This window comes from Oncorhynchus mykiss, chromosome 26 (genome assembly GCF_013265735.2).
Source record: "Oncorhynchus mykiss isolate Arlee chromosome 26, USDA_OmykA_1.1, whole genome shotgun sequence".
Taxonomy (NCBI): domain Eukaryota; kingdom Metazoa; phylum Chordata; class Actinopteri; order Salmoniformes; family Salmonidae; genus Oncorhynchus; species Oncorhynchus mykiss.
The window spans coordinates 37,046,758-37,070,513 of record NC_048590.1 but is presented as its reverse complement, the minus strand read 5'-3'; the positions used below and the strand labels follow the sequence as shown (position 1 = coordinate 37,070,513).

The following is a 23,756-nucleotide window of genomic DNA, read 5'->3' as shown; positions in this document are numbered from 1 at the left end:
TGTGTGAAAGACCTGTCAGATCCCACTCATGTCTTTATCCTGGGAGTGAAGCTGGCAGGTCTGCTAAGTCTGTTAGAGAGAGAGGAATACATAGTGGACTAGTATGAGTTCCCTAGGGGTGCAGTCCCATTGTAAAGGCTGTAGTAGAGTACTGTCAGGGCTAATACAGACAGCTCCTCTATAAGGTCCCCAGGCTCTGACAGACATGAGGCTAACTGACCCGTATGACCCCGTCTCCTGTACTGGGTGGCCTAGAACAAGACAACCACCATTTACAATCATGAGTAATATGAGTTAGAAAATGGACAAGATACTATCTGTTTTTAGACTTGTGAATTTATCCCACTACACACACACCCCTGCTCATTTCATTGTGTGTGCTTCTGCTCCCCACCCAGGGAGCCCGGCAGGCTGATGGGAGCTGAGTGGGTAAACAGTGTTTATAAGGCAGTTAGCCAGCAGAGAGAGGATGCAGCCCTCCAGGCAGCTCTTACCCAAATAAAACAGACATTTATTACACCGTACATGACCCTCTCATTACACATAAATAGGAATTAATGAGAGCTATATCTGGCGCTCCCCACGGAGGGAGGCGGGCCCCTTTAAAGGACTAGCGTTAATTACACTGTCCTACATCTCACCCACTTAACACCGCCCACTAGCGTGAGCTATCTGGAGGGGTGGAGGGGAGAGACACCCCCCCCCCCCCGACTACCTGCAGAGATCTGATTGCCCCTGTGAGCTTTAGCAAGATGGTATGACCCAAAAAAGGAGTTGGAGTTAGTTTAAGACATTTTTGGGGGATACTGTACTGTATCATTGTGTTTTTTATAGCAAAATAATAATCTTAAGAGTAAAGTGTGGAGGTACTGTATATGTTGACCCACAATCACACTTGATGTTTTATCTCAGTTGGCTTGTCCACCTCATACAGGACCTCTTGAAAGAGAAACATCATCCATCTCCCTCTCTCTCCCCACATCCATTCATCCATCCATCCACTATCTCTACCTCCTCTGTCTCCCTTTCTCTCTGACTGCCGTTTAAATCCTCCCATTATCTCTTCCTCTACTCTCCCCCGCGTGTCTCCATCCCCCCCCCACACACACACACACACACACACACCTGAAACGTCCCAAATAATCTGCTGCATCTTCTCCATAATTCCTCTCTTTCTTTGCGATTCTTCAAGCGAATCAGACAATTTTACACTCCTCTTCCCGTCAGGATTCCCCCGTTCTCCTGCTCTTTGTTCGCAACGCAGCTTAACGCACTTAAGAGCCTGAACACGATAGCTGCACTGATGACTTTGGAGAATTAAAATGGGGAATTGCACAACATGTGCAGAGGGGTGAGACTGGGGGAATTGGTAGGTGGGGTACTTCCGTTAACTTTGCTACCTGTCTGCTACTACTGTGTCTTGCCTCTACTGTGCCTGCGACACAGAAAGAGTGTACCCACCAACAATAAGGTGCTTATTCACAGATAATACAATGAAATATCAAGGGGAAGAGCCTGGAAGAATCACAGTGGAATCTATCTCTGGGGATGAACATACACGTTTGCTACAGGAAAACATTAATCCATTTTACAATATGTTTTTTACTCGCAGAAAACAAAACAAGCACCCTTCTGTGTCTGGGGGAAAAGGTGGGACTGAAAGTTCCTGTCTGCTGCTACACTGTCTAGAGCCAGAGCCTACAGTGAAACAGTACTTCCTCAGTTTGCTTTTCATTCCCACAAAAGAAAAACAGAACCGCCCCTCTGTGTCTGTGTTAATTGACTCGATCCCACACAGAGACGAGCATCAGATCAGTTGGAGAATAAATAATTACACCTGGATCAAAGTGATGCAATAATTGCATGTCAAGTGTTGGTTAACGTTAATGTCTATTGTCAGCAGAAATAGGGTGTGCTTTGGTATGAGAGTATGGAGACATCTTTCTTTCATCTCTGTTTCTGTTTAACTCTCTCACTGTCTGTCTTTCTCTATCTCTGTCTCTCTTTCTCACTCTTTCTTTCTCTCCTCTCTCTCCCTTCAATCTCGTTCTTTCTCACTCTATATATCCTTTCCCCTCTCTCCCTCTGGGTTTCTGTGACAGAAGCAGGCAGGGAGAGGCCCTGCAGCTAGCCCGCCCGTCCTCCCGTCCACAGCCACAGTGAATGTGATTAAGCTGAGCAGTGATTAATCTGCTCTGCCCTGTAATTCCTCTTTACCACTTTAATGGATGTTATCGCCCCCCTCTGAAGACTTATCTTGCTGATCAGGGCCCGGCTAGGAGGAAAAACAACCTGCTAAATAAATAAATAACGGAGGAAGGGGATTGGAGGAGCTGCTAAGAGGAGAAGACAGATCAGTCCCGGTAAAGTGCTCATTTGTTTTCTAAGAAAAATAGACAAGTGACTTCAAAGTCTGCCAATACAGTAGAAACACTGTCAACATCACAATCCATCAGACAAACAAAATGAATTACCCAAACTGGTGTCAATAACAAATATCTTTGTTTTTTATGAACGCAAAAACAAAGAGAGAGATATTCTATAGGTAATTATACATGGTTTGTGATGAGAATATAATAAGCAAGAAAATGAGCTTGAGGGTTTGAGGGTTTGCTGAGCTTTTTCTTCATTATGGAATAAGAAGCAAAACAATAGCACTTCCTTATTTGATGTGTCCATATTAGGAGTTCATCTAAGATGAAAAGTAGGGTAATGATGTCTCAGACTGCCCCATACGTTCCATATACAGTAAAGGCCGGTGTTTTGGTGTGGTGAACCAAAACACCTCACTTTTCTCCAGAAGATAATGACTTGTATTATGTTTACTGTTAAATTATCAGAGAGAAAAATCACATACAGTACACTATTACATCTATGACTAATAATGATAGCAAGATGTGGTCAATCATTGTTAGGTATTGTTTAAAAAACCCACTTACCCACCCAGTGGTTTTACTGTAGATTCTGTCACACAGCCAATCCCCTACTGAGATTCCAGTCAGTACCTATGTCTTCAGGTACAAAGCCTGCGGGCTGCAGTGGCTGCAGGTAACATAAACACTGCTGCCTTGCCTCTGCAGCCCCACTCCGTATCTGTGCTGCATGAAATTCTCTAAAGGGGTTTAAGTATTTACCCAGAACACTATCAGGCTCTGCCGAAAATGGAGCTTACCCTGTTGAATAAGTACTTCAAAAAGAATCGCAAATACCTTTTGCCTGCGATTTATGCTCCATTTTCTACCCCTCTCTCTCTTACTTTTCTTCTCATTTTATATTTCCCCTCAACACAAGCCTGCTCCGTAATGTCAAATGTATTATCAGCCATATATTTCCTTTTTAAATGAATAATAACAATAATCTTGGAGTAATTTCTTTTCAGTGTGGAGGGTTGTAAATAGGTTGCAGCAGGTGTGTTAATATAGAGCTGGAGGTAAACAAGGCCGAGCTGGAATGAACACCAGGATTATACACCATTCTGTGTTCTGTGATAAGGACGACACACACTACTATCCAGGTAGCCTGGTGCGCACACACACACACACACACACACACACACACACACAGAGAAGCATAAACTACTCCACATTTCATATACTGTTACATACACACACAAAATCACAAACAAGTACAAATAATCACAGACACCCTTAACATTACAAACATACTCAATATCGATAGCAGACAGCTACAGTGCATTCTACTAAAACGCTAAACTGAAAAACTGCTAAGATTTACCAGAAGATAATGAATGGTTTTATAATACAAATATATAAGTATAAGTATAAGTAATAAAAATGCTCTTTGAACAATTTACTGTTTAGTTCACACTTAATCTGGCTTGCATGTGTGTGGCCTGTATATGAAACTGTTAGAAAATGTTGCCCTAGAATGTCAAGCTAGAGAGTGAAACAGAGTAGTATGATTCTACTGTAGCTAAGGCTCAATAAACTAGAGAGTGAAACAGAGTAGTATGATTCTACTGTAGCTTAGCCTCAATAAACTAGAGAGTGAAACAGAGTAGTATGATTCTACTGTAGCTTAGCCTCAATAAACTAGAGAGTGAAACAGAGTAGTATGATTCTACTGTAGCTTAGCCTCAATAAACTAGAGAGTGAAACAGAGTAGTATGATTCTACTGTAGCTTAGCCTCAATAAACTAGAGAGTGAAACAGAGTAGTATGATTCTACTGTAGCTTAGCCTCAATAAACTAGAGAGTGAAACAGAGTAGTATGATTCTACTGTAGCTTAGCCTCAATAAACTAGAGAGTGAAACAGAGTAGTATGATTCTACTGTAGCTTAGCCTCAATAAACTAGAGAGTGAAACAGAGTAGTATGATTCTACTGTAGCTTAGCCTCAATAAACTAGAGAGTGAAACAGAGTAGTATGATTCTACTGTAGCTTAGCCTCAATAAACTAGAGAGTGAAACAGAGTAGTATGATTCTACTGTAGCTTAGCCTCAATAAACTAGAGAGTGAAACAGAGTAGTATGATTCTACTGTAGCTAAGCCTCAAGCCTCTAAATGTCCTGCTCTTTCTTACCTATCGGGCACAGAAAAACAACCACTAGCACAACCCCCAAAAAAAAACATTCCCCCAAAATGATTAACGCTGAAACTGCACACTACAGAACCATAACATCTATAATGTTTTACAAACCCATCAAATAAGTGGATAGGGATTAATTGGCCCTGACGACCTTAAAATAATTATATGAACAGTGCAACTCTAAACTCCCAATGAAATTGATACACTTTGATAATTAGATTCTTGGCTCTGACCCGCTAAAGTCAATAAAGGTTATTAAGGCCAATTGCTGTCTAAACGCATTAGAGGCAGAGTAAACTGTCTGTCTATAGGAGGGAGGGAGGCCCTCCTGCACTAGTTCAGCCCAGCACCAATACGATAATCCATTCTCCGTCCTGAGGTTTCTCCTCTCCCGCCGGTGTCTGTCTGCACTCTGCCATACAAAACCAGATTGGATTCGCTTAACCTTTCCAGAGCTTTGATCAAATGAGCTCACACTGCAATAACATTTACATTGACCCCTCTCTCTCTTTCTGTCTCTCTGCCGTTCTCTCCTTGAAGCTCCATCCCCTCCTCCCCCTTGCTAGGTCAATAACCTAATCAGCTATCGATGGCGACCTGGCCAGCCTGCGAGTGATTGCTCTGTGCTCCCCCTGAGTCGCTCCCCCTCAGCAGCCCGCCCCAGATTGTTACTGAGGACTAACATTAAAGACGGAGGGAGCGAGGGAAAGGAGAAGAGAAATGATGAAACGGTCACAGGCCGCGTCCCTACACATCACGTTCCTCCACGGCTGCATGACGAGAGTGTGACCAAACCCAGAGGAAGAGAGAGACTGACAAAATGGTTACAGGGAGACGCTAGAAGACATGGCCCGGGTACCCCTTCCTGTTTTGTAGATCTTGAAGTATACAAATATATTCAAGTGTGTGGATTATATTTATTGTGAAAGTAGATACATTTTCTTGATACACGCTGAAAGATTTTCATCTACAAGGATCGTTCAACTGTCAAATGAGGAATAGAGAGAAGGAGAGGGAGAAGGGGAGGGAGAGAGGGAGAGGAACAGAGAGAGAGAGAGAGAGAATACCCTGAAATCTCTTTGCATGCCAGCAGCATTTTAAGTTATGATATGAGCAGCCACAGAAGTCAGGGAAAGTGACAAATTAGGGGAGAAGCTGTAGTGTGCAGGCAGAGCTGGTATATCAATTAAAGTCAAACAGAGTGCATACATTAGCATCATCACACACACACACACCAAAAAAGGAAATATGCAATTTTTTGTTGCTTCTCCCGCACAGCAAAAAGAAGGATATAAAAAATGAAAGATAATAAATGCCACACCAGTATTTAAAATATTTTGCATAAAGCCAGACTGTCTCTCTCCTTTTGTTAGCCAGGTGGAAGCTATTCATTGTTGCTGGTTTAAGTAAATGTCAGGATTGTATGAGATCCATGATAGTAGGTCCTAGGGGGGCTGGGCTGCAGACCGGGCCCATCCAAACCATAACAGTGTTCCACCGCCCCTCGCTCCATTCCTAGTCTGGATCACAGGGGAACAGAGCCTTTACACCCCTGTCCTTTAACCACGGGGCGCAGCCTGTACCCCTCGTCTTCTGAGAGAGGTGGAACCCTGGACCTTCTTCATACCTGTTCTCATATCTGATAAGCACTTCAATTCCTTTATCTATGCATGGAGCACTCGTGCACCCACCCACCCACCCACCCTCCCTCCCACACCTGATCTGAATACTCTTTATTTAGCCTCTCTCTACCACTGACTTCCATCTACCTCTTCTTGTTTCTATTAGGAAGCGACTTCAATTCATGAGGTAACAGTTTGGAGATAAAAGGAAGAGAGAGAAAACCTCTGGATGTGTTTTATCAGAATGTCATTCAGATGGCAGGGTGAGTATTTGCATGACAACAGGATGGAGAACAGGGACTGAGCCCTAGGGAGGAAACTAGCATCTATAAACAGACAGCAGCTTCTGAAATATACTGAACACAATGCAAGGCTATGTATGTCGCAGGCATAGACCCACACACACACACATACACCCGCACACACACATACACACACATATCCAATATTATACCGTCTTTGTTGTCAATTAAAAACAGCACACACTACTGTGTTTTTCCTTTTTTTATGTGTCTAATATGGTTAACATTTTCAAGATTAAGCATACAGCATGAGACTATCCCAAAATATGAATAAATATTAAAATGTCATACATTTAGGAAATGTAAATGTAAATGTGACCAGAGAAAAACACCAACTGACACACTGATATTCTGATATTTTAAATAGTTTTGCTAAAAAATGATAATAAAAATAGTTTATGTATAAGTATATGAAAATATAAACAATGTAAGTAAGTTATAAAATCATTTGACAATTCAAATTGAAGTGTAATAAACAAACATAAGCAATCGAAAAAAAGGAAAATAAAAATGCATATATAACTGATTTCTATAATACTGAGAAAGGCCTATTTAATCAGTATGTGGTACAATATTGCTTATGAAAGCACAAAGAGCCTCCATCAACAATAGTGGCCCATTTGATTTGTTCATTTTCCACAAACACAACGAGCATGGTTTGATTTACTTAATGGGTCAAAGACAAATACCTCCCTGATAAACTACTTGATGTTGTTTCATTTAGAAAACAACACAATGCACCTTCAGTAAAATACAAAATGATAAAGAAGAAAACTAGTAAACAGAGTTTACAGAAGCTAAATGGGAAAGTATAAATTAACAGCATGCCTCTAATATAAAATACAAAATAGTAAAACAAACATTGCTCTAAAGGGAATGAGAATTTTTTTTAAATAAAAAATGATGCTGTAGACTACTCAAGGCAATGTGTAGCAGACACACATCTGCATGTCTGACTAGTGCCAGGGAAAACTAAATGGTGAGTGGGGTCTGGTTGACAGTGAGAGAGAGAGTGAGAGAGCCACACACAGATGGTTGACCATCAGAGAGAGAGAGAGAGAGAGAGAGGGATGGCTGGTTTATCATCATCAGAGAGAGAGAGAGAGAGAGAGAGAGATGGCTGGTTTATCATCTCAGACAGAGAGAGAGATGGCTGGTTTATCATCAGAGAGAGAGAGCGAGAGAGAGAGACACACACAGCTGGTTGGCCATCAGAGAGAGAGATGGCTGGTTTATCATGAGAGAGAGAGAGAGAGACACACAGATCAAGTCTTCACATCTCACTCCTGCTCCTCTCTAAGTACAGGTTCAAATCACACACTTCATCTGAGCTCTAGATGAGATTAGACCCGTCTCCCCCTCCTCCTGGCTGTGTGGACGCGAGTGAGCCAGCCTGCCTGCCTGCCAGCCTGCCTGTCTGACTGACTGACTGACTGCCTTCCTGTGTCTCAGTGCAGAGCAGCACCATGCTTCTCCAGGCTCCTCTCTTTATCCCTGCTTGAGTATTAGATGTGATTACTGCTCAGCGCTCCACACTGACAAAGACAGAGAGAGAGAGAGCACAGAGGGTGGGGAGGGAGGGAGGGAGGGAGGGAAGGAGAGAGAGGAAGAGAGAGAGAGAGAGAGAAAGAGAGAGAGCTAAAGAGAGAGAGAAAGAGAGAAAGAGAGAGAGAGAGAGAGAGAGAGAGAAAGAGAGAGAGAGAGAGAGAGAGAGAGAGAGAAAGAGAGAGAGAAAGAGAGAGAGAAACAGAGAGAGAAAGAGAGAGAGAAAGAGAGAGAGAGAGAGAGAGAGGGAGAAAGAGAGAGAGAGAAAGAGAGAGAGAAAGAGAGAGAGAGAGAGAGAAAGAGAGAGAGAGAGAGAGAGAGAGAGAAAGAGAGAGAGAGAAAGAGAGAAAGAGAGAAAGAGAGAAAGAGAGAGAGAGAGAGAGAGAGGGAGAGAGAGGGAGGGAGGGGGAGCACAGCTCTGGTCTTGGCTGTTCAGTGATACAAGAGTGCCCCCTACTGCTCCACTCTGCAGAGTTACAACACACACTTTGATACAACAGCAGAGCTGAGATTGGACGAACACACATGCACACGCGCGCACACACACACACACACACACACACACACACACACACGGTAAACAGATGTGACTAAGTAGACTTCAATGTGAACAACCCATCCTCTCTCATTTATGAGAATGAAATGACTGAGAAAATGGAAAGATGTGTCATAACAATTACTAGTCCCTTGTGATTTGGTGAAGAGCTGAGTAAGACCATGTTGAACCAGACATTCTTAAAATCACACCCGGGGTGTGACACAAAGACACTTCACAATCACACCTGCACTCTCTGATTATTATCGGACTAGTTAGTGCAATGAACTCAAGCACAGGCATATTTGAGGTTACACAGATGTATACAGCCAATCAGCATCAGATCCTGATGGAGGCTGTCCACTGTGAGAATGCTGATCACGTTGGAACAGGAAACTGTGTCACTAATAATCACTGACTGCAGAAGTGTGTGAATGAACTGAAGTGTTACAGTAAAGCTCTTTGTGATTAGACTTTGTACGGCTCTTAAAAGGCAATCGTAGACAGTCAACCTTACTACTACACACTAGTATGTGTATTACTGGGTCCCAGTGGGTCTCTGTGCAGTCTTACCATGAGCTCCATCTCTCTCCAGTCATTCTCCAGCTGCTCCATGGGTCTGGCCCACCAGCTGCAGAACCGGGTGTAACGCTGGCCCTGGAACCAGTACTGCCTCAGCCACTCAAACTCCACCTGCACACAACACAACACACTAAAGTCAGGTAGAGGAACCATATAGGATTATAGGAATAGTTCAGATCCTAGACAGGCAGTGGTAGTCAAGCCGTATGAAGTCCAGATGGAAATATTGGAAAGCGCAAACTTGCAAAAACATGGAGGTACAAAGACATGGAAGTATATCTGTCTATCAACGCCAAGGCCTCTACTGTGCTTTAGAGCACGAGTGAGAGACAGGAGATAACAAAAGGTTAAATCTGTCTGTTGGGGATTTCCCCTAGTCAGATATGTACAGAGAATGAAGTGTACTGGAGTCTAGACTTCCTAGAATGTCTGTTTACACAGATGGTCATCCCTATGAGAATAGACAACACACCCCTCTCACAATACACCCCTCGACCCCCATTTCCCAAACCAACCCGACCTTAGACGCCTATACGCCACATTGCTCCACCCTCTCCTCACTCCTCTTTCCTCCTCCTCTTCCTCTCCTACTCCTCCCCTCCCCTCCTCCTCCCCTACTCCTCCTCCTCCTCCTCCTCTCCTCCCCTCCCCTCCTCCTTCCCTAATCCTCCTCCTCCTTCCCTCCTCCTCCTCCCCTCCTCCCTCGCTCCGCAGGGGAATGACAGTATACTCTGCAGAGCGGCTCACCTGTCCTCCACTGGGAGTGTTTATGTTTTCAGCTCTTTTGAAGTGCTGATTTAATCCTCACAAGGACACGCCACGTAGCCAGGTGTATGGATGTGTGTGTGTGCGTGTGTTTGTCAGAGAAAGTGTGTGTGTCAGAGATTGCCCCAAATGCCGGTGATGCAAATGCAAGGCGCTCTGAGTTGCCCTCCCCGAAAACATCCTACAAAGCACTGTTCCAGTATCATCCTCCCAACAATACACCATTTCATTTGACATAGACAACTGCAGAACACAAGGTGAGGAGTACAAAAGAGTTGCATATAAAATGTGAAAGTGACTACAAGACCTACTGTTCATCTCCAACTACTAGTCTGTGTATTGTTCTTGTAGGGGGCATTAGTATGTATGGTACAGGGTTACATTAGCTCTATAACACATAAGCACAATACAGAGGAAGAAGATGACAAGAGTACAAAGACATTTCCACTTCACCCTTTGTTCAGTGGCTGGCCTTCTAGGCTATACAGTGGCACAGGATACAGAGAAACTGTCCGCCATTTTGGATCCAAAGGTGGCTGATCACAGCGGTTTGACATGCAGGGGCTGGGTCACGTACGGGGGGGTACATGGGCCATAGCACGGTTCAGCACCTTCACAACCACTCCATACAACAGACCCTTCAAACAAATGTCAGGCTTTATGGCTCTTCAACCCTCCACTCCCCCCCTTGAACAGTACAGCTCACACACACAACAAAGCAAGAGAGAGGGGACAAACATAGACTGTCCTTTCTCTACCTCCACCCACCGCTCCCCTTCTCTCTCTGATTGTCCGTCTGTCCTTTACTGAGGGAACACAGCCTGTGGTTCCGCTTTGAGCCGACATGGACTCCTAGCCCCTGCCGAGCATGGCGATGGCAGCCTCAAAGTCAGGCAACTGCAGCATCTGTGGGACGCCTGGCATTTGGAGCCTGAGCCGCCCGGCTGTGAGTTACTGAGAGGGGAACACTGACTAAATGCCACCTGCCCAGGTAGAGATCGAAAGAGAGAGATGGAGAGAGAGATGGAGAGAGTCCTCGCCATCGTTAGGCTAGATTTTCTCCTCTGCCTAGCCCGCTCTGGATTCTGGGAGCAGGGAGACTGAGAGGGGCCCCTCCCCTGTGGTGTCTCCTGTCATCTCTCCAGGTGACGGACGTGCTAACTGCACATTAGCACTCCGCTCAGCCTCCCACTCACCATGGCGACCCAGGAGTCAAAGCCAAGTAGTCCCTTTCAGTATTTAATGAAGCAGGGTTTTTCCACACCTCTCTGTGGTCCCCCAGCGGACTTGACCAATCAATTTCCGTCTGTTCCATGCCGTGCGGCCCCCGAGGTTGGAGCTGATGAGAGACGGATCGATATCAACCTGCCTCTTTCTGTTTACTTTCCTGGAACTGCCCCCACATCACATCAACCAGGAGCACTGAGCCCTGTTGCCTGTCTCCAGAGGTCCACACTTCACACTCATCACACCTTGGCCACCATGGACACACACACACACGCACACGCACGCGCACGCGCACACACACCTTGAGGAGATACAAACTGTACTCACAGACACACTCAAACAACCTGTCCTTGCTCACCTATAGGCCTACAGACAATAATATGCTCCAAATTACACATTTCAAACAGGATAGGAAAAAACTGTTCCCTACAGGTCAGTCACAAACTCTCTGACTCCACAAGGAAGAGTGGTGTGGCCTTTTAGCTACTTGACAAACACTGTTACTCACTAGGGAGGGAGAGGCCTGGAAAACATACTGTACAGGACAGAGGAAGGTCAGAGGAACTACCTGGCTGATTACACTTGTACTTTACCTTCCCCCGTCTCTAGCAGAACCACACATGTGGGACTTACTTAGTGTGTCACACCCTCCAATATTTACTGAGCAGGGACAGGCTTCATTAGGGGGGTCCCAGAGGGCACACTGTCACACATCCACCTGGGAAGTGACACGATGGCTTTAAATGAGACAAGACGTTTGTGTCTGGGATTAGCATTTCAAAGCCAAACACACACACACAGACAGGGCCGTGTGGCGATGGAATGTGATGAGATGCTAGCCCCCCGTTTGTGCCACCGTTCCAACACACAGACAGGAAGATTAGAGTAGAGAGGCCAGGAGGGCCTAGAATCAGCTAGAAAACGGTCTCTCTCTCTGCTATGCCAGGTGCTGTTCTCCTGTCCACTACCCATCAACCCCTGCTTCAACTCCCTCCTATGGCTACTAACATTCTCCCCCTCTCCCTGAACACACGTTCCTCAGATGGCTGACGTTCAGCTTCATCCCCATCACAACCCTAAACACCCCCCTTCCCCCCTCTATCCCTACCCAAACAACTGTCAAACCCCCTCTAAGCATACACGACACACAGTACATCAGCATCAGCCAGGCAGCCGGCCGGCCGGTCGATCTCCTGTTTATCACTTTTTAAAGAAATGCCCAAAAGGTGTTGGTCAGGTCAGCCTGTCTGACGAGCCTCTGCTTGTTCGCTCTACAGTCGTCCATGTCAAACACGACCCATGCAATATGCGCCCGCTAACCGCCAAAACTAGCCGTCATAATAAAGAACTCTGCCAACAATACATCATTTAAGTGGGTGTTCTGCCCTCATGGGCAACTCAGAACAAATGGCCCAATCCATCATCGTGGTCCTGGGGACGCCAGGTAGAGTAGAGCAGGGCCAGGCCCCCGAGAGAGAGCTCCACCCCCCCTCTCCCAGCCTTTTATAAATAGCCTCCTGTTTTCCTAAATAAACGGTGTGCGCCCCCCAGCCAGGCCTACACTGGGTAATCCTGTGGTGCTGCGCTGTGAGCAGGTGTTCTCTCTCTCTCTCTGCGATGGAGACCAGGTGTTGGCTAGGCCTCTCCCTCTCTCTCTTTCTATACCCCTCTCTATACCTCTCTCTCTGTCTGTCTCTTTCTCTCTCGCTCTCTCATATTGTCTGAATAATTAATACTGGCTACAACCTTTAAACAACCTCACGCCAGGCTCATCTGTCATGGCGTCCCGTGTGGTTCCTGACTCGGCCCGCTTCTGTGGTTACCTGGGAGTAGTGAGGATAACACATACAGAGGGGGAGAGGTGAAGTGCTATTTTAACCATTAGCCCCTGGCAGTCAGGGGCAGGCTGGGCTGCAGAAGGCTGTATTGAGCAAGCTGCCACTGTAAAGCGTGAATGGCCCCCATAGGGTCTCAGGGCCCCGGAGCCAGATTCACTGATTGTTCTGTGTGAAAGGGGCCATGATCTCGATCCTTAGACAAACAAGAGCAACCTGGACTTATGAAATATTTCTCCCATAACATAAATACCCACGGTAGCTATGAATGATGTCAACCTCTTTATTTTCCTATGGAAGGGCCTTAACCCTGGTTATGTGACCGAAAGTAGAAAGGGAACGATTATACACAACTACCCTTTCCTTGAATGAGGGTTCCAAAAGGGTTCTTTGGCTGTCTCCATAGTATAGGCCTTTTTGGTTCCAGGTAGAACTCTTTTGGGTTCCATGTAGAACCCTCTGTGTAAACAGAACTCAAAATGGTTCTACCTGGAACCAAAAAGGGTTCTTCAAAGGACTCTCCTATGGGGACAGCCGAAAATCCCTTATAGGTTCTAGATAGCACATTATTTTCTAAGAGTGTAGGTAGGACACAAAGTTAGACCTATCGTAGAACCCCAAAAGTTAGTCACACACACCCACCTCGTTGTGTATCTCCTCGTAGCCTTGCAGGGTAGCTGGCAGCAGGGACAGTAGGCTGTGGGTCCCTGTTTCTGGGTCTGTGCTCAGGTTAGACAGGGCCTCCCGGCAGCGGGACTGGATGTAGTCCAGGGTCCCGGTGGAACACTGTGAGGACAGACACTCAAAAAAGGTTGGGAAATAATGCATGTATTCTGGGAGCATGAGGGCCTCTTGGAATTCTAGAATAGAAGGTAGAATCTGTTAAAGAAAGGTAATGGAATATACGGTATCCTATAAAATAAATCAATCATTATTAGAATCAGGCCAGGGTCTCCAAGCCCCCAGTGTACCCCAGGCCCCTCTCACCTCCGCCACTCTGTGTGTAGAGCTGAAGCGGGCTGAGTCTCCAGCCAGAACACAGTGCTGATGGGTCCTGTTCAGGTCATCTGGGGACAGAGGAGACACACCACAGTCACCACACAACCAACACCAGTCAACTATCCCAAATATTAAGAGGCAATGATGTTCACAACAAATTACTATGAATATAGGCCTACACAAATGCCAAATGTTTTCATTCTGTTTTAACCTTTGTTAGGACACGAGACACCACACTTGTCCACTAGCGGAATGAAGATCGACAATATAATTGAAATGTCTGTTTAATAACTTTAGTCTCTTTGTTATGATGTGCCTGAGTTATCACCTTGTCGGACCCTTTCTCCCCACTCAAACAGATGGATCGTTTCAAACATTTCTTGCTAACCTAACAATGCTATCGCTAATCCTATCAAACGTCAACGCCTTCTATATATAAGTCGATCACCACCACTGGTGACACACTGGATTCTTAGGTAAGTGTGTGATGGCCTAGTTCCAGCTTTAGCCACAAGTTGCAACGCCTCTCATTAACTGGTTTATCCCGTTTCGGGGGTGTTTTTAGTTTTTATCAGAAATGCTAATATTTATGCTAATGATCTATTTATTTTTTACAAACATGTTAAGTGTTGGCCATTAGATTGTTAACAGTGCAATAGTACAGCCTCTCAAGTGTACCACTGTTCACTGAAAAGTGACCTGTTTCAAGGTATCAGTGGTTCTGTCAGATCTCATTCCTCATGATGGAGGTCTCATATTAACAAACACAGTCAGATCTCATTTATTCCCTCATGATGGAGGTCTCATATCAACAAACACTGTCAGATCTCATTCCTCATGATGGAGGTCTCATATCAACATACAGTCAGATCTCATTCATTCCCTCATGATGGAGGTCTCATATCAACAAACGCTGTCAGATCTCAATCCTCATGATGGAGGTCTCATATCAACAAACACTGTCAGATCTCATTCCTCATGATGGAGGTCTCATATCAACATACAGTCAGATCTCATTCATTCCCTCATGATGGAGGTCTCATATCAACAAACGCTGTCAGATCTCAATCCACATGATGGAGGTCTCATATCAACATACACTGTCAGATCTCATTCCTCATGATGGAGGTCTCATATCAACAAACGCTGTCAGATCTCAATCCTCATGATGGAGGTCTCATATCAACATACACTGTCAGATCTCATTCCTCATGATGGAGGTCTCATATCAACAAACACTGTCAGATCTCATTCCACATGATGGAGGTCTCATATCAACAAACGCTGTCAGATCTCAATCCTCATGATGGAGGTCTCATATCAACATACACTGTCAGATCTCATTCCTCATGATGGTCTCATATCAACAAACACTGTCAGATCTCATTCCACATGATGGAGGTCTCATATCAACAAACACTGTCAGATCTCATTCCTCATGATGGAGGTCTCATATCAACAAACGCTGTCAGATCTCAATCCTCATGATGGAGGTCTCATATCAACATACACTGTCAGATCTCATTCCACATGATGGAGGTCTCATATCAACAAACGCTGTCAGATCTCAATCCTCATGATGGAGGTCTCATATCAACAAACACTGTCAGGTCTCATTCCTCATGATGGAGGTCTCATATCAACATACACTGTCAGATCTCAATCCTCATGATGGAGGTCTCATATCAACATACACTGTCAGATCTCATTCCTCATGATGGAGGTCTCATATCAACATACACTGTCAGATCACATTCATTCCCTTTTGATGGAGGTCTCATATCAACAAACACTGTCAGATCTCATTCATTCCCTCATGATGGAGGTCTCATATCAACAAACACTGTCAGATCTCATTCCTCATGATGGAGGTCTCATATCAACAAACACTGTCAGATCTCATTCCACATGATGGAGGTCTCATATCAACAAACACAGTCAGATCTCATTCCTCATGATGGAGGTCTCATATTAACAAACACAGTCAGATCTAATTTATTCCCTCATGATGGAGGTCTCATATCAACAAACACTGTCAGATCTCATTCAATCCCTCATGATGGAGGTCTCATATCAACAAACACTGTCAGATCTCATTCATTCCCTCATGATGGAGGTCTCATATCAACAAACACTGTCAGATCTCAATCCTCATGATGGAGGTCTCATATCAACAAACACTGTCAGATCTCATTCCTCATGATGGAGGTCTCATATCAACAAACACTGTCAGATCTCATTCCTCATGATGGAGGTCTCATATCAACAAACACTGTCAGATCTCATTCCACATGATGGAGGTCTCATATCAACAAACACTGTCAGATCTCATTCCTCATGATGGAGGTCTCATATCAACAAACACTGTCAGATCTCATTCCACATGATGGAGGTCTCATATCAACAAACACTGTCAGATCTCATTCCTCATGATGGAGGTCTCATATTAACAAACACTGTCAGATCTCATTTATTCCCTCATGATGGAGGTCTCATATCAACAAACACTGTCAGATCTCATTCCTCATGATGGAGGTCTCATATTAACAAACACTGTCAGATCTCATTTATTCCCCCATGATGGAGGTCTCATATCAACAAACACTGTCAGATCTCATTCCTCATGATGGAGGTCTCATATTAACAAACACTGTCAGATCTCATTTATTCCCTCATGATGGAGGTCTCATATCAACAAACACTGTCAGGTCTCATTCAATCCCCCATAATGGAGGTCTCATATCAACATACAGTCAGATCTCATTCATTCCCTCATGATGGAGGTCTCATATCAACAAACACTGTCAGGTCTCATTCAATCCCTCATGATGGAGGTATCACATCAACAAACACAGTCAGATCTCATTCCTCATGATGGAGGTCTCATATCAACAAACACTGTCAGGTCTCATTTCAACAAACATTTATCCAATAAACAAAGATCCTGATCCGATCCCAACTGCTGTTTCAGTCCCGTCAGTCCACGAGCTTGTTTGTGTGTTTAGATGTCGCCCAGCCCTGTTATTATTTGCTCCACAACAAATCATTAATTTAGCCATTACAGAGCTGTCACTCACTGCACATGTGCATATTTACACCCCGCCTTGAGCAGTGTGGCTGGCTAATGCCTTTGATTTGAAAGTCAAACAGTGAAGTGATTTAAGAAGATAGATATTATTATGAGGTCGTGAGGGAAAGAACTGAAAAAGAGCATGACAAACAAAACAAGTTCCCCCACTGTTCTGTGTTATCCTCTGATGAGATTGTGAAGGATTAGGTCTCTGGGGGGAATGACTCCCGTCTTTAAAACAGTTTATATCCAATAATAAATGATCTCCATCAATCTGGTCCTCCACAGTCTGATGGCACTGGGGGGACAAACTCGATTTCTGTAATAAATATTTATCTTTCTTTCTCTACCCCCTCAACTGTTGCCACTTGTCCCCTTCCTTTGTCCAGGAAGCAGCAGGCTTTTAAATATATTGGGTCAACTCTTTCTCAGGTCCCTCGTGAGTTGGGAGCTGGAAATCGTATTACCCAACAGGCTCGGTGTCAGACTTGCATTGTTCTTTTTTAACCACACATATTACACACAACATTAACAGTTCAGAGGTTGAGTCACTGACTAACGGTGCCTAAAAGGAATGATGGTGTTCATTATGGTACACGGGCACGTTCTTTATCAAAACACCACAAAGCCAGAGGCTGTCTAGAGGCGTCACTACAGACCCAGGTTCCATCCCGGGCTGTGTCGCAGCCAGCAGCGACCGGGAGACCCATGAGGCGGTGCACAATTGGCCCAGCCTAGGGGATGGTTTGGCCGTCTGGGATGTCCTTGTCCCATTGCTCTCTAGCGACTCCTTGTGTCGGGCCGGGCGCACGCACGCTGACTTCGGTCGCCAGCTTTCCTCCGACACATTGGTCCGGGTGGCTTCCGGGTTAGGCGAGCAGTGTGTCAAGAAGCAGTGCAGCAAAAGGGGCAAAAACTACAACAAAATGTTTTAAATAATAATAAAACATTTAAAAAACACCAGAAAGCCACTAGTCAACAGTTATCACAAAGATAGCTTTTATTTCTGTCCCTTGTCGAGGCATGCTATAACCTCCAACTTAAACACTGAGTGGACTAGTTTCTTGAATGTAGTCTTGGTTGATTACAGTAGTTAGTGTCTGTACTGTGTACCTGATCCAGGTGTAGGACTGAGACAGACTGACTGTGTGAGCTGCTACAGTACCATAGTGATCCTGTAGGGATCTTCCAAACTGGAAAACAATGGTGTTTCTAGAGCAGGCCATCACTCTGTTATCATGCCTGAACTGAAAGTGACAAATCTCATCCTGTCTGGGTTATGTCCCATCAGGTCACTCCAACTCATGGTTTCTACTCACATCAACATGTTTTGAAGTAGAATATTAGTCTGTTCCTGCATGTTCTTACCTGTGTCTTTGTGTGTGTGTGTGTGTCTGTTTGTATGTGTCCAAAACAACTATGCAGTCATATTTCACCAACGATCCCAGACAAATACACACAATGATGTGTTGGAGGTCCTAACCCATACACAGTGTAGGCCATGGTGTGCTGCTGTGATTGGGAAGCTAGAGGTAGCCAATAATAGCTGTGTAGCCTTGTCCTGTATTGTAGAAGCTAAGAGCAGCCCGACCCAGCAGGCGGAGATGAAAGGGGAAGGCATCTGCTGTAGCCATCAGCATTAAGGTCTGATTTACACCCTCATGGCCCGCTGCCTGTCCTCTCCACTCCATAGAGACACCACCAGCATTAAGGTCTGATTTACACCCTCATGGCCCGCTGCCTGTCCTCTCCACTCCATAGAGACACCACCAGCATTAAGGTCTGATTTACACCCTCATGGCCCGCTGCGTGTCCTCTCCACTCCATAGAGACATCATCAGCATTAAGGTTTGATTTACACCCTCATGGCCCGCTGACTGTCCTCTCCACTTCATAGAGACATCATCAGCATTAAGGTCTGATTTACACCCTCATGGCCCGCTGCCTGTCCTCTCCACTTCATAGAGACATCAGCAGCATTAAGGTCTGATTTACACCCTCATGGCCCGCTGCCTGTCCTCTCCACTTCATAGAGACACCACCAGCATTAAGGTCTGATTTACACCCTCATGGCCCGCTGACTGTCCTCTCCACTTCATAGAGACACCACCAGCACCACTGCCACAGCACCGGGTCACAGGACTTCACAAAATAACATTTGGTTTCCTTAACCTCTCTAATGCATGCAATTACATGGAACCTTAGGGTTTCAGATACACAAGCAGGCCAGAGTCCGAGCTACATGCGGAACAGAACAGAACAGGGCTTCTGGTCGGGTTGGGTTCAGACTAACACAATGATGAGAGAGCGAGAAATAGAGATAAAAGAGAGAGAGAGAGAGAGCGGGAGAAAAGAAGAAGGGAGAAAAGAGAGAGAAAGAGAGCGAGCGAGCGAGAGTCTGGAGTGCATCCTGCTTCTATGGGTCAGTAGGGACACAGTAAACCAAACACACTAGAACATCAAGTGTAAATCTCACACAGACTAGAGATGTCATGTAGAAGGAATGGTGTGCATGATCTAGTACCTCTAAGGTAGTAGGAGTCTCCGGACTGCAGTGGGAGGGTCAGTCCAGGGGTGTGGATGTCCCAGGCCACCTTTAGACCAATCCTCCAGCAGCCCTTCTCTGCAGGACCCTCCTCCGAGCTCACACCTGCTAAACACAAACAATCTCACCACTTAGGTCAGTAAGATCAGAACCAAATATACAATAGGAGACAGGGCATATTGTTACATTATCTCTCAGTACAACTTGTGTCTTCATCACAGTTTCTGTACAAGAGGAAAACCTTTTTAATAAATGTATTTGATGTTAGGTAGCTAGTGTGTGTAGGGGCAGCAGACAGACAGGGTAGTGGGGACTATTCTCCTCCCATAGCCAGTCTCTGAGCCTCTCCCCGTCTGTCCTCCATCCGAGGCATGGTGAGAAAACGAGATCTACCCAGCCCCTGTTAGGTCCACACCCTTCAGCATAAATCAATACTAAAGTCTTCCCGGGCCTCTCTCAGCACCAAGGCAAATCAGGCCTTCTCCTTTGCTCAGCAGAGGACAAATAGTAACTTAATTTCCAGCCAGCGCTTTTTGAGAGAGCCGTTAATGACACTGCTCCTAAAGGACCCAGGTTGGGAATGGTGTTGGAGCTGGAGTAAAGAGCATTGTGATCTTTCTAGCCGGAAAACACTCCGCCGCCAAGCCAGATACCTCCGAATGAGAGCAGCTGGGTGACTCTAAATAAAACCATTCTGAAACACCAGACAGAGCCTTGGGAAAAAGAGACAAATACTAGACTTCTCCCAGACCTGACATGAAAAGTAAGCGCGTCAAAGAAAGACAGGTGTCGTGCAAATAAACATGCATAGAAGGTTACTGGTTACTGTACGTACCAGACTGGGATGTAAAACAGCTCAATTATTGAGTTGAGAAAGAGAGAGAGAGGGGCTTTGACTGCGGCACAGCCGAGAACAATGTAAAAAAACATGGGCCCCCTCGTAAAAAAACAACATTCCGCATGGTAACAATTCCATCTCTGTGGTTCTGGGAGAATTCAGAACGATCTGGCCCAAAGTGAACATAGCATTTCTTGAGTAATGCACAGCGGGGTTAGCAAGCAGTGCTGCTAAACTTTGTCAGGTTTGCCTGTGAAGTCTGGTGCTGTGGGGTCAGTTTGGCCTACAAAGGAAAGGCACAGCTGCAGATAGAACAGGCTACCTAGACTACAGCCCCGGCCGGTCGGTCCTCTGCTGTTTGAAGCCAGCGTTCCCAGGGGTCAAGGGTCAGAACAAATCATCTCCACAGACTTTTACTCTACAGCAGGTGGTTCTGTTTAGCCAATCCCTCTGAAATGATGTTGGCCCGCTGCAAAGGCGGCTGAGATATGGGTTGTGCACTGTATTGTCATGTGAAAAGGGGATTGTGCACCTTGGTCGTAAAACAGAGTAAATATTTGATTTAAAAATATGATCATGGTCGGTCAATCAGAATTTTGTTAGACGATCACTGATTCAATAGCAATGAACTCCATCAAAAAAGGTACACTCATATCAGCCCTAAAAAATCAGGCCGAGACCCACTATGATAGAACATCTAGGCTAAACACTGCCTCAATACTGACTAAATACTGCTGTACAGTCTAGAACCAGTAATCAAAGCAGACACTCATTATTCCATATCAGATAATTACACATTGATCATTTCTGGAGGAAATGACTTAGATCAGATCGTTGAGCGATAAGGCTGGGCGATTTGTTGGAGTTTTGTAGTGTGCCGTTCAGCATATGTTTAGCCCCTGAATGTGTCCCAGAGAGTGTGTGTTGATGATCTTCCCTCATCCCCTGGCCCTGCTAGCGATAAGGCATCCCAGCCTGTCAGAACAGAACAGAGGCAGCCTGTGATGACATTTGATAATGCCCTGACACTATCAGGCTGATAGATCTGATGGCTGGCTCACTGGAGGCCGTGTCTGAGATAAATGCTGTAAAGCTGTTGGAAGTGAGCTGCTGTAGGGCCACATACACAACGTTAGCTGTTACCTGCATCTGATAGAGATAGTAGCTCAAAATGACATCACAGTGGAAAAGAAAATAGCTACTTCTAAGGGGTTGTGGGTGGAGTGATAAAAATGGGATAACAAGTGAGACTAAAGGGTGTTTTTGAGGAAGTTTGGGTCTAGTTTGACGGGGATCTACCACTACTGACAGTGATATACAACAACTATACTGTATGAGCTTTGACCCTCACCTTTGTCGCCGTCATGACAGCTGTAGCTGTAGACGGCCACAGGAGATAAGCTGACCAGGTTCTCATCATGGTGCCAGCCCACAGCCATCTTACCCATCCCATAATACGGCTCTTCTTTCAGCTGGCTCATAGCTGCTGGGTCCATGTAGTTGAGCAGGGTGACGTTGAACTGGGTCGGGCCAGGACAGGATGTCTTAGCAGGGTTGAGGTTAGAGCATCCCTGGCCACTCTGCTGGTCTTCATCCTCCTCATCTTCAATGTGGTACCCAGAGAGACTGTGTTTTAGCTCAGCCACAGGCTTCTCCTGAGTGCCTAGGTCTGTGGTCTCTGTCTCTGTGCTGCCAGCTGGCCTGTGTTTCCAGCCTGTGTGTTTTCCCTCACTGTGTTGTTTTGACGCTGTTGGACTCCCCAATTCAGTTTGTTTAGTCTTCATGTCTCCCATCTCGTCGCCGTGTCTTGACTCCCACGCTGCATCCTGTTTGGACGATGGGCCTTCCTCTTCACTGTGTTTTGACTCTATGTCCCAATCGTCGCTGTGCTTTGACTCAGTCTCACCCTCCTCACTCTGCTTGGACTCCGAGTCTCCTCCATCGTCACTGGGTTTGGACTCCTCGCTATCTTTAGACTCCGTGTCTCCTTCTACACTGGGTTTAGACTCTATAGCACCAACCAACTCTTTCTTGCACTGCTTGAAAACATCCCCCTCCTTCCTGTCTCCCACATCAGAGCAAAAGAAGCAGTTGAGCTCCCAGAGTGCTTTGCAGGCGGCGCTGAGGTCTGGGTCGCAGCAGGTCCCTCTCTGCTCGTCTGTGTGCCAGGGGATGGTGAAGAGGCGCGTGTCCAGATAGCGGTAGGTGGTTCCTGGCTGACCCAGCAGCACCCGGGACACGGCGGTGAAGACGTCTCGGTCCCTCACCTTCACCAGGTCCCTCAGGAAACAGCCCCTCCGCCGCAGGGTGAACAGAGCAGCCTCCACCCGACCATGGAGCTCCTCAGGCAGGGAGCAGGACCGCCGCAGAGCCAGGCCAGAGTAGCTAGTCTCCCACTGGAACACAGACAAACACAGATCAATTAGCTGTTGTTCTGATTGCTATGAGTAAAGTGGTCTCTGTCTCCAGAAACAATTGATGGAGAACAAGTACACAGACCAAACATCCAACATAAATATTGTATAACTAGCCATGTTCCTTCTAATTCTATGGTTCTGCCTATGAGCTAAGTATCTTTCCAAGTGCTGAGTCCTCTGTCTCCAGTGGGATAGACAGAAGGCTTTGGTATGGACTAGTACCAATGGCAGAAGGTCTGGACTAGTACCAATGGCAGTGGGATGACAGAAGGTCTGGACTAGTACCAACGGCAGTGGGATGACAGAAGGTCTGGACTAGTACCAATGGCAGTGGGATGACAGAAGGTCTGGACTAGTACCAATGGCAGTGGGATGACAGAAGGTCTGGACTAGTACCAATGGCAGTGGGATGACAGAAGGTCTGGACTAGTACCAATGGCAGTGGGATGACAGAAGGTCTGGACTAGTACCAATGGCAGTGGGATGACAGAAGGTCTGGACTAGTACCAATGGCAGTGGGATGACAGAAGGTCTGGACTAGTACCAATGGCATTGGGATGACAGAAAGTCTGGACTAGTACCAACGGCAATGGGATGACAGAAGGCTTTGGTATGGACTAGTACCAATGGCAGTGGGATGACAGAAGGTCAACAGTGGTCTGGACTCTGGACCAGCCTGACTGAGTGACTCACCAGCTGTTGGAAGCCATGGTCTGAGGGCCCGAGGTAGGGGATGCGCTGGTCTCCTAGCTCCTGCAGCAGCCTGCGCCTCTGGAGAAGAGGAGACCAGACACAGGTCAGTACACAAAGGTCAGCAAAGATGCACACGTCATGATGAATTTACAGGTAATGACATGTACTATAGAGGAGAACAGATTAATCCAGTGTTTTGGGAGTTGACGAATGCATTAGCCTACATTTAAAC

At 45.7% G+C, this 23,756-nt stretch overlaps 1 protein-coding gene across 4 annotated transcripts in view; it reads right to left on the bottom strand.

Annotated features, from left to right (window-relative positions):
- The window catches only part of LOC110506743 (alpha-ketoglutarate-dependent dioxygenase FTO), a 221,901-nt gene that overhangs the window by 172,962 nt on the left and 25,183 nt on the right, over positions 1–23,756 (bottom strand). For 2 of the 4 annotated variants that reach the window (XR_005039891.1, XM_036964462.1), the window contains exons 2-7: positions 23,525–23,602; positions 21,766–22,810; positions 19,556–19,684; positions 13,950–14,029; positions 13,605–13,748; positions 9,127–9,246 (exon numbers count right to left, since the gene is read on the bottom strand). Coding sequence is in view for 3 of the 4 variants with exons in the window: in XM_036964462.1 (XP_036820357.1) it covers positions 9,127–9,246; positions 13,605–13,748; positions 13,950–14,029; positions 19,556–19,684; positions 21,766–22,810; positions 23,525–23,602 (1,596 nt within the window). In the remaining variant the exon portion in view is untranslated. Of the gene's footprint in view, positions 1–7,668; positions 7,968–9,126; positions 9,247–13,604; positions 13,749–13,949; positions 14,030–19,555; positions 19,685–21,765; positions 22,811–23,524; positions 23,603–23,756 lie in introns of those variants that run through there. The other 2 variants (XM_036964464.1, XM_036964463.1) reach the window with 2 other exon arrangements.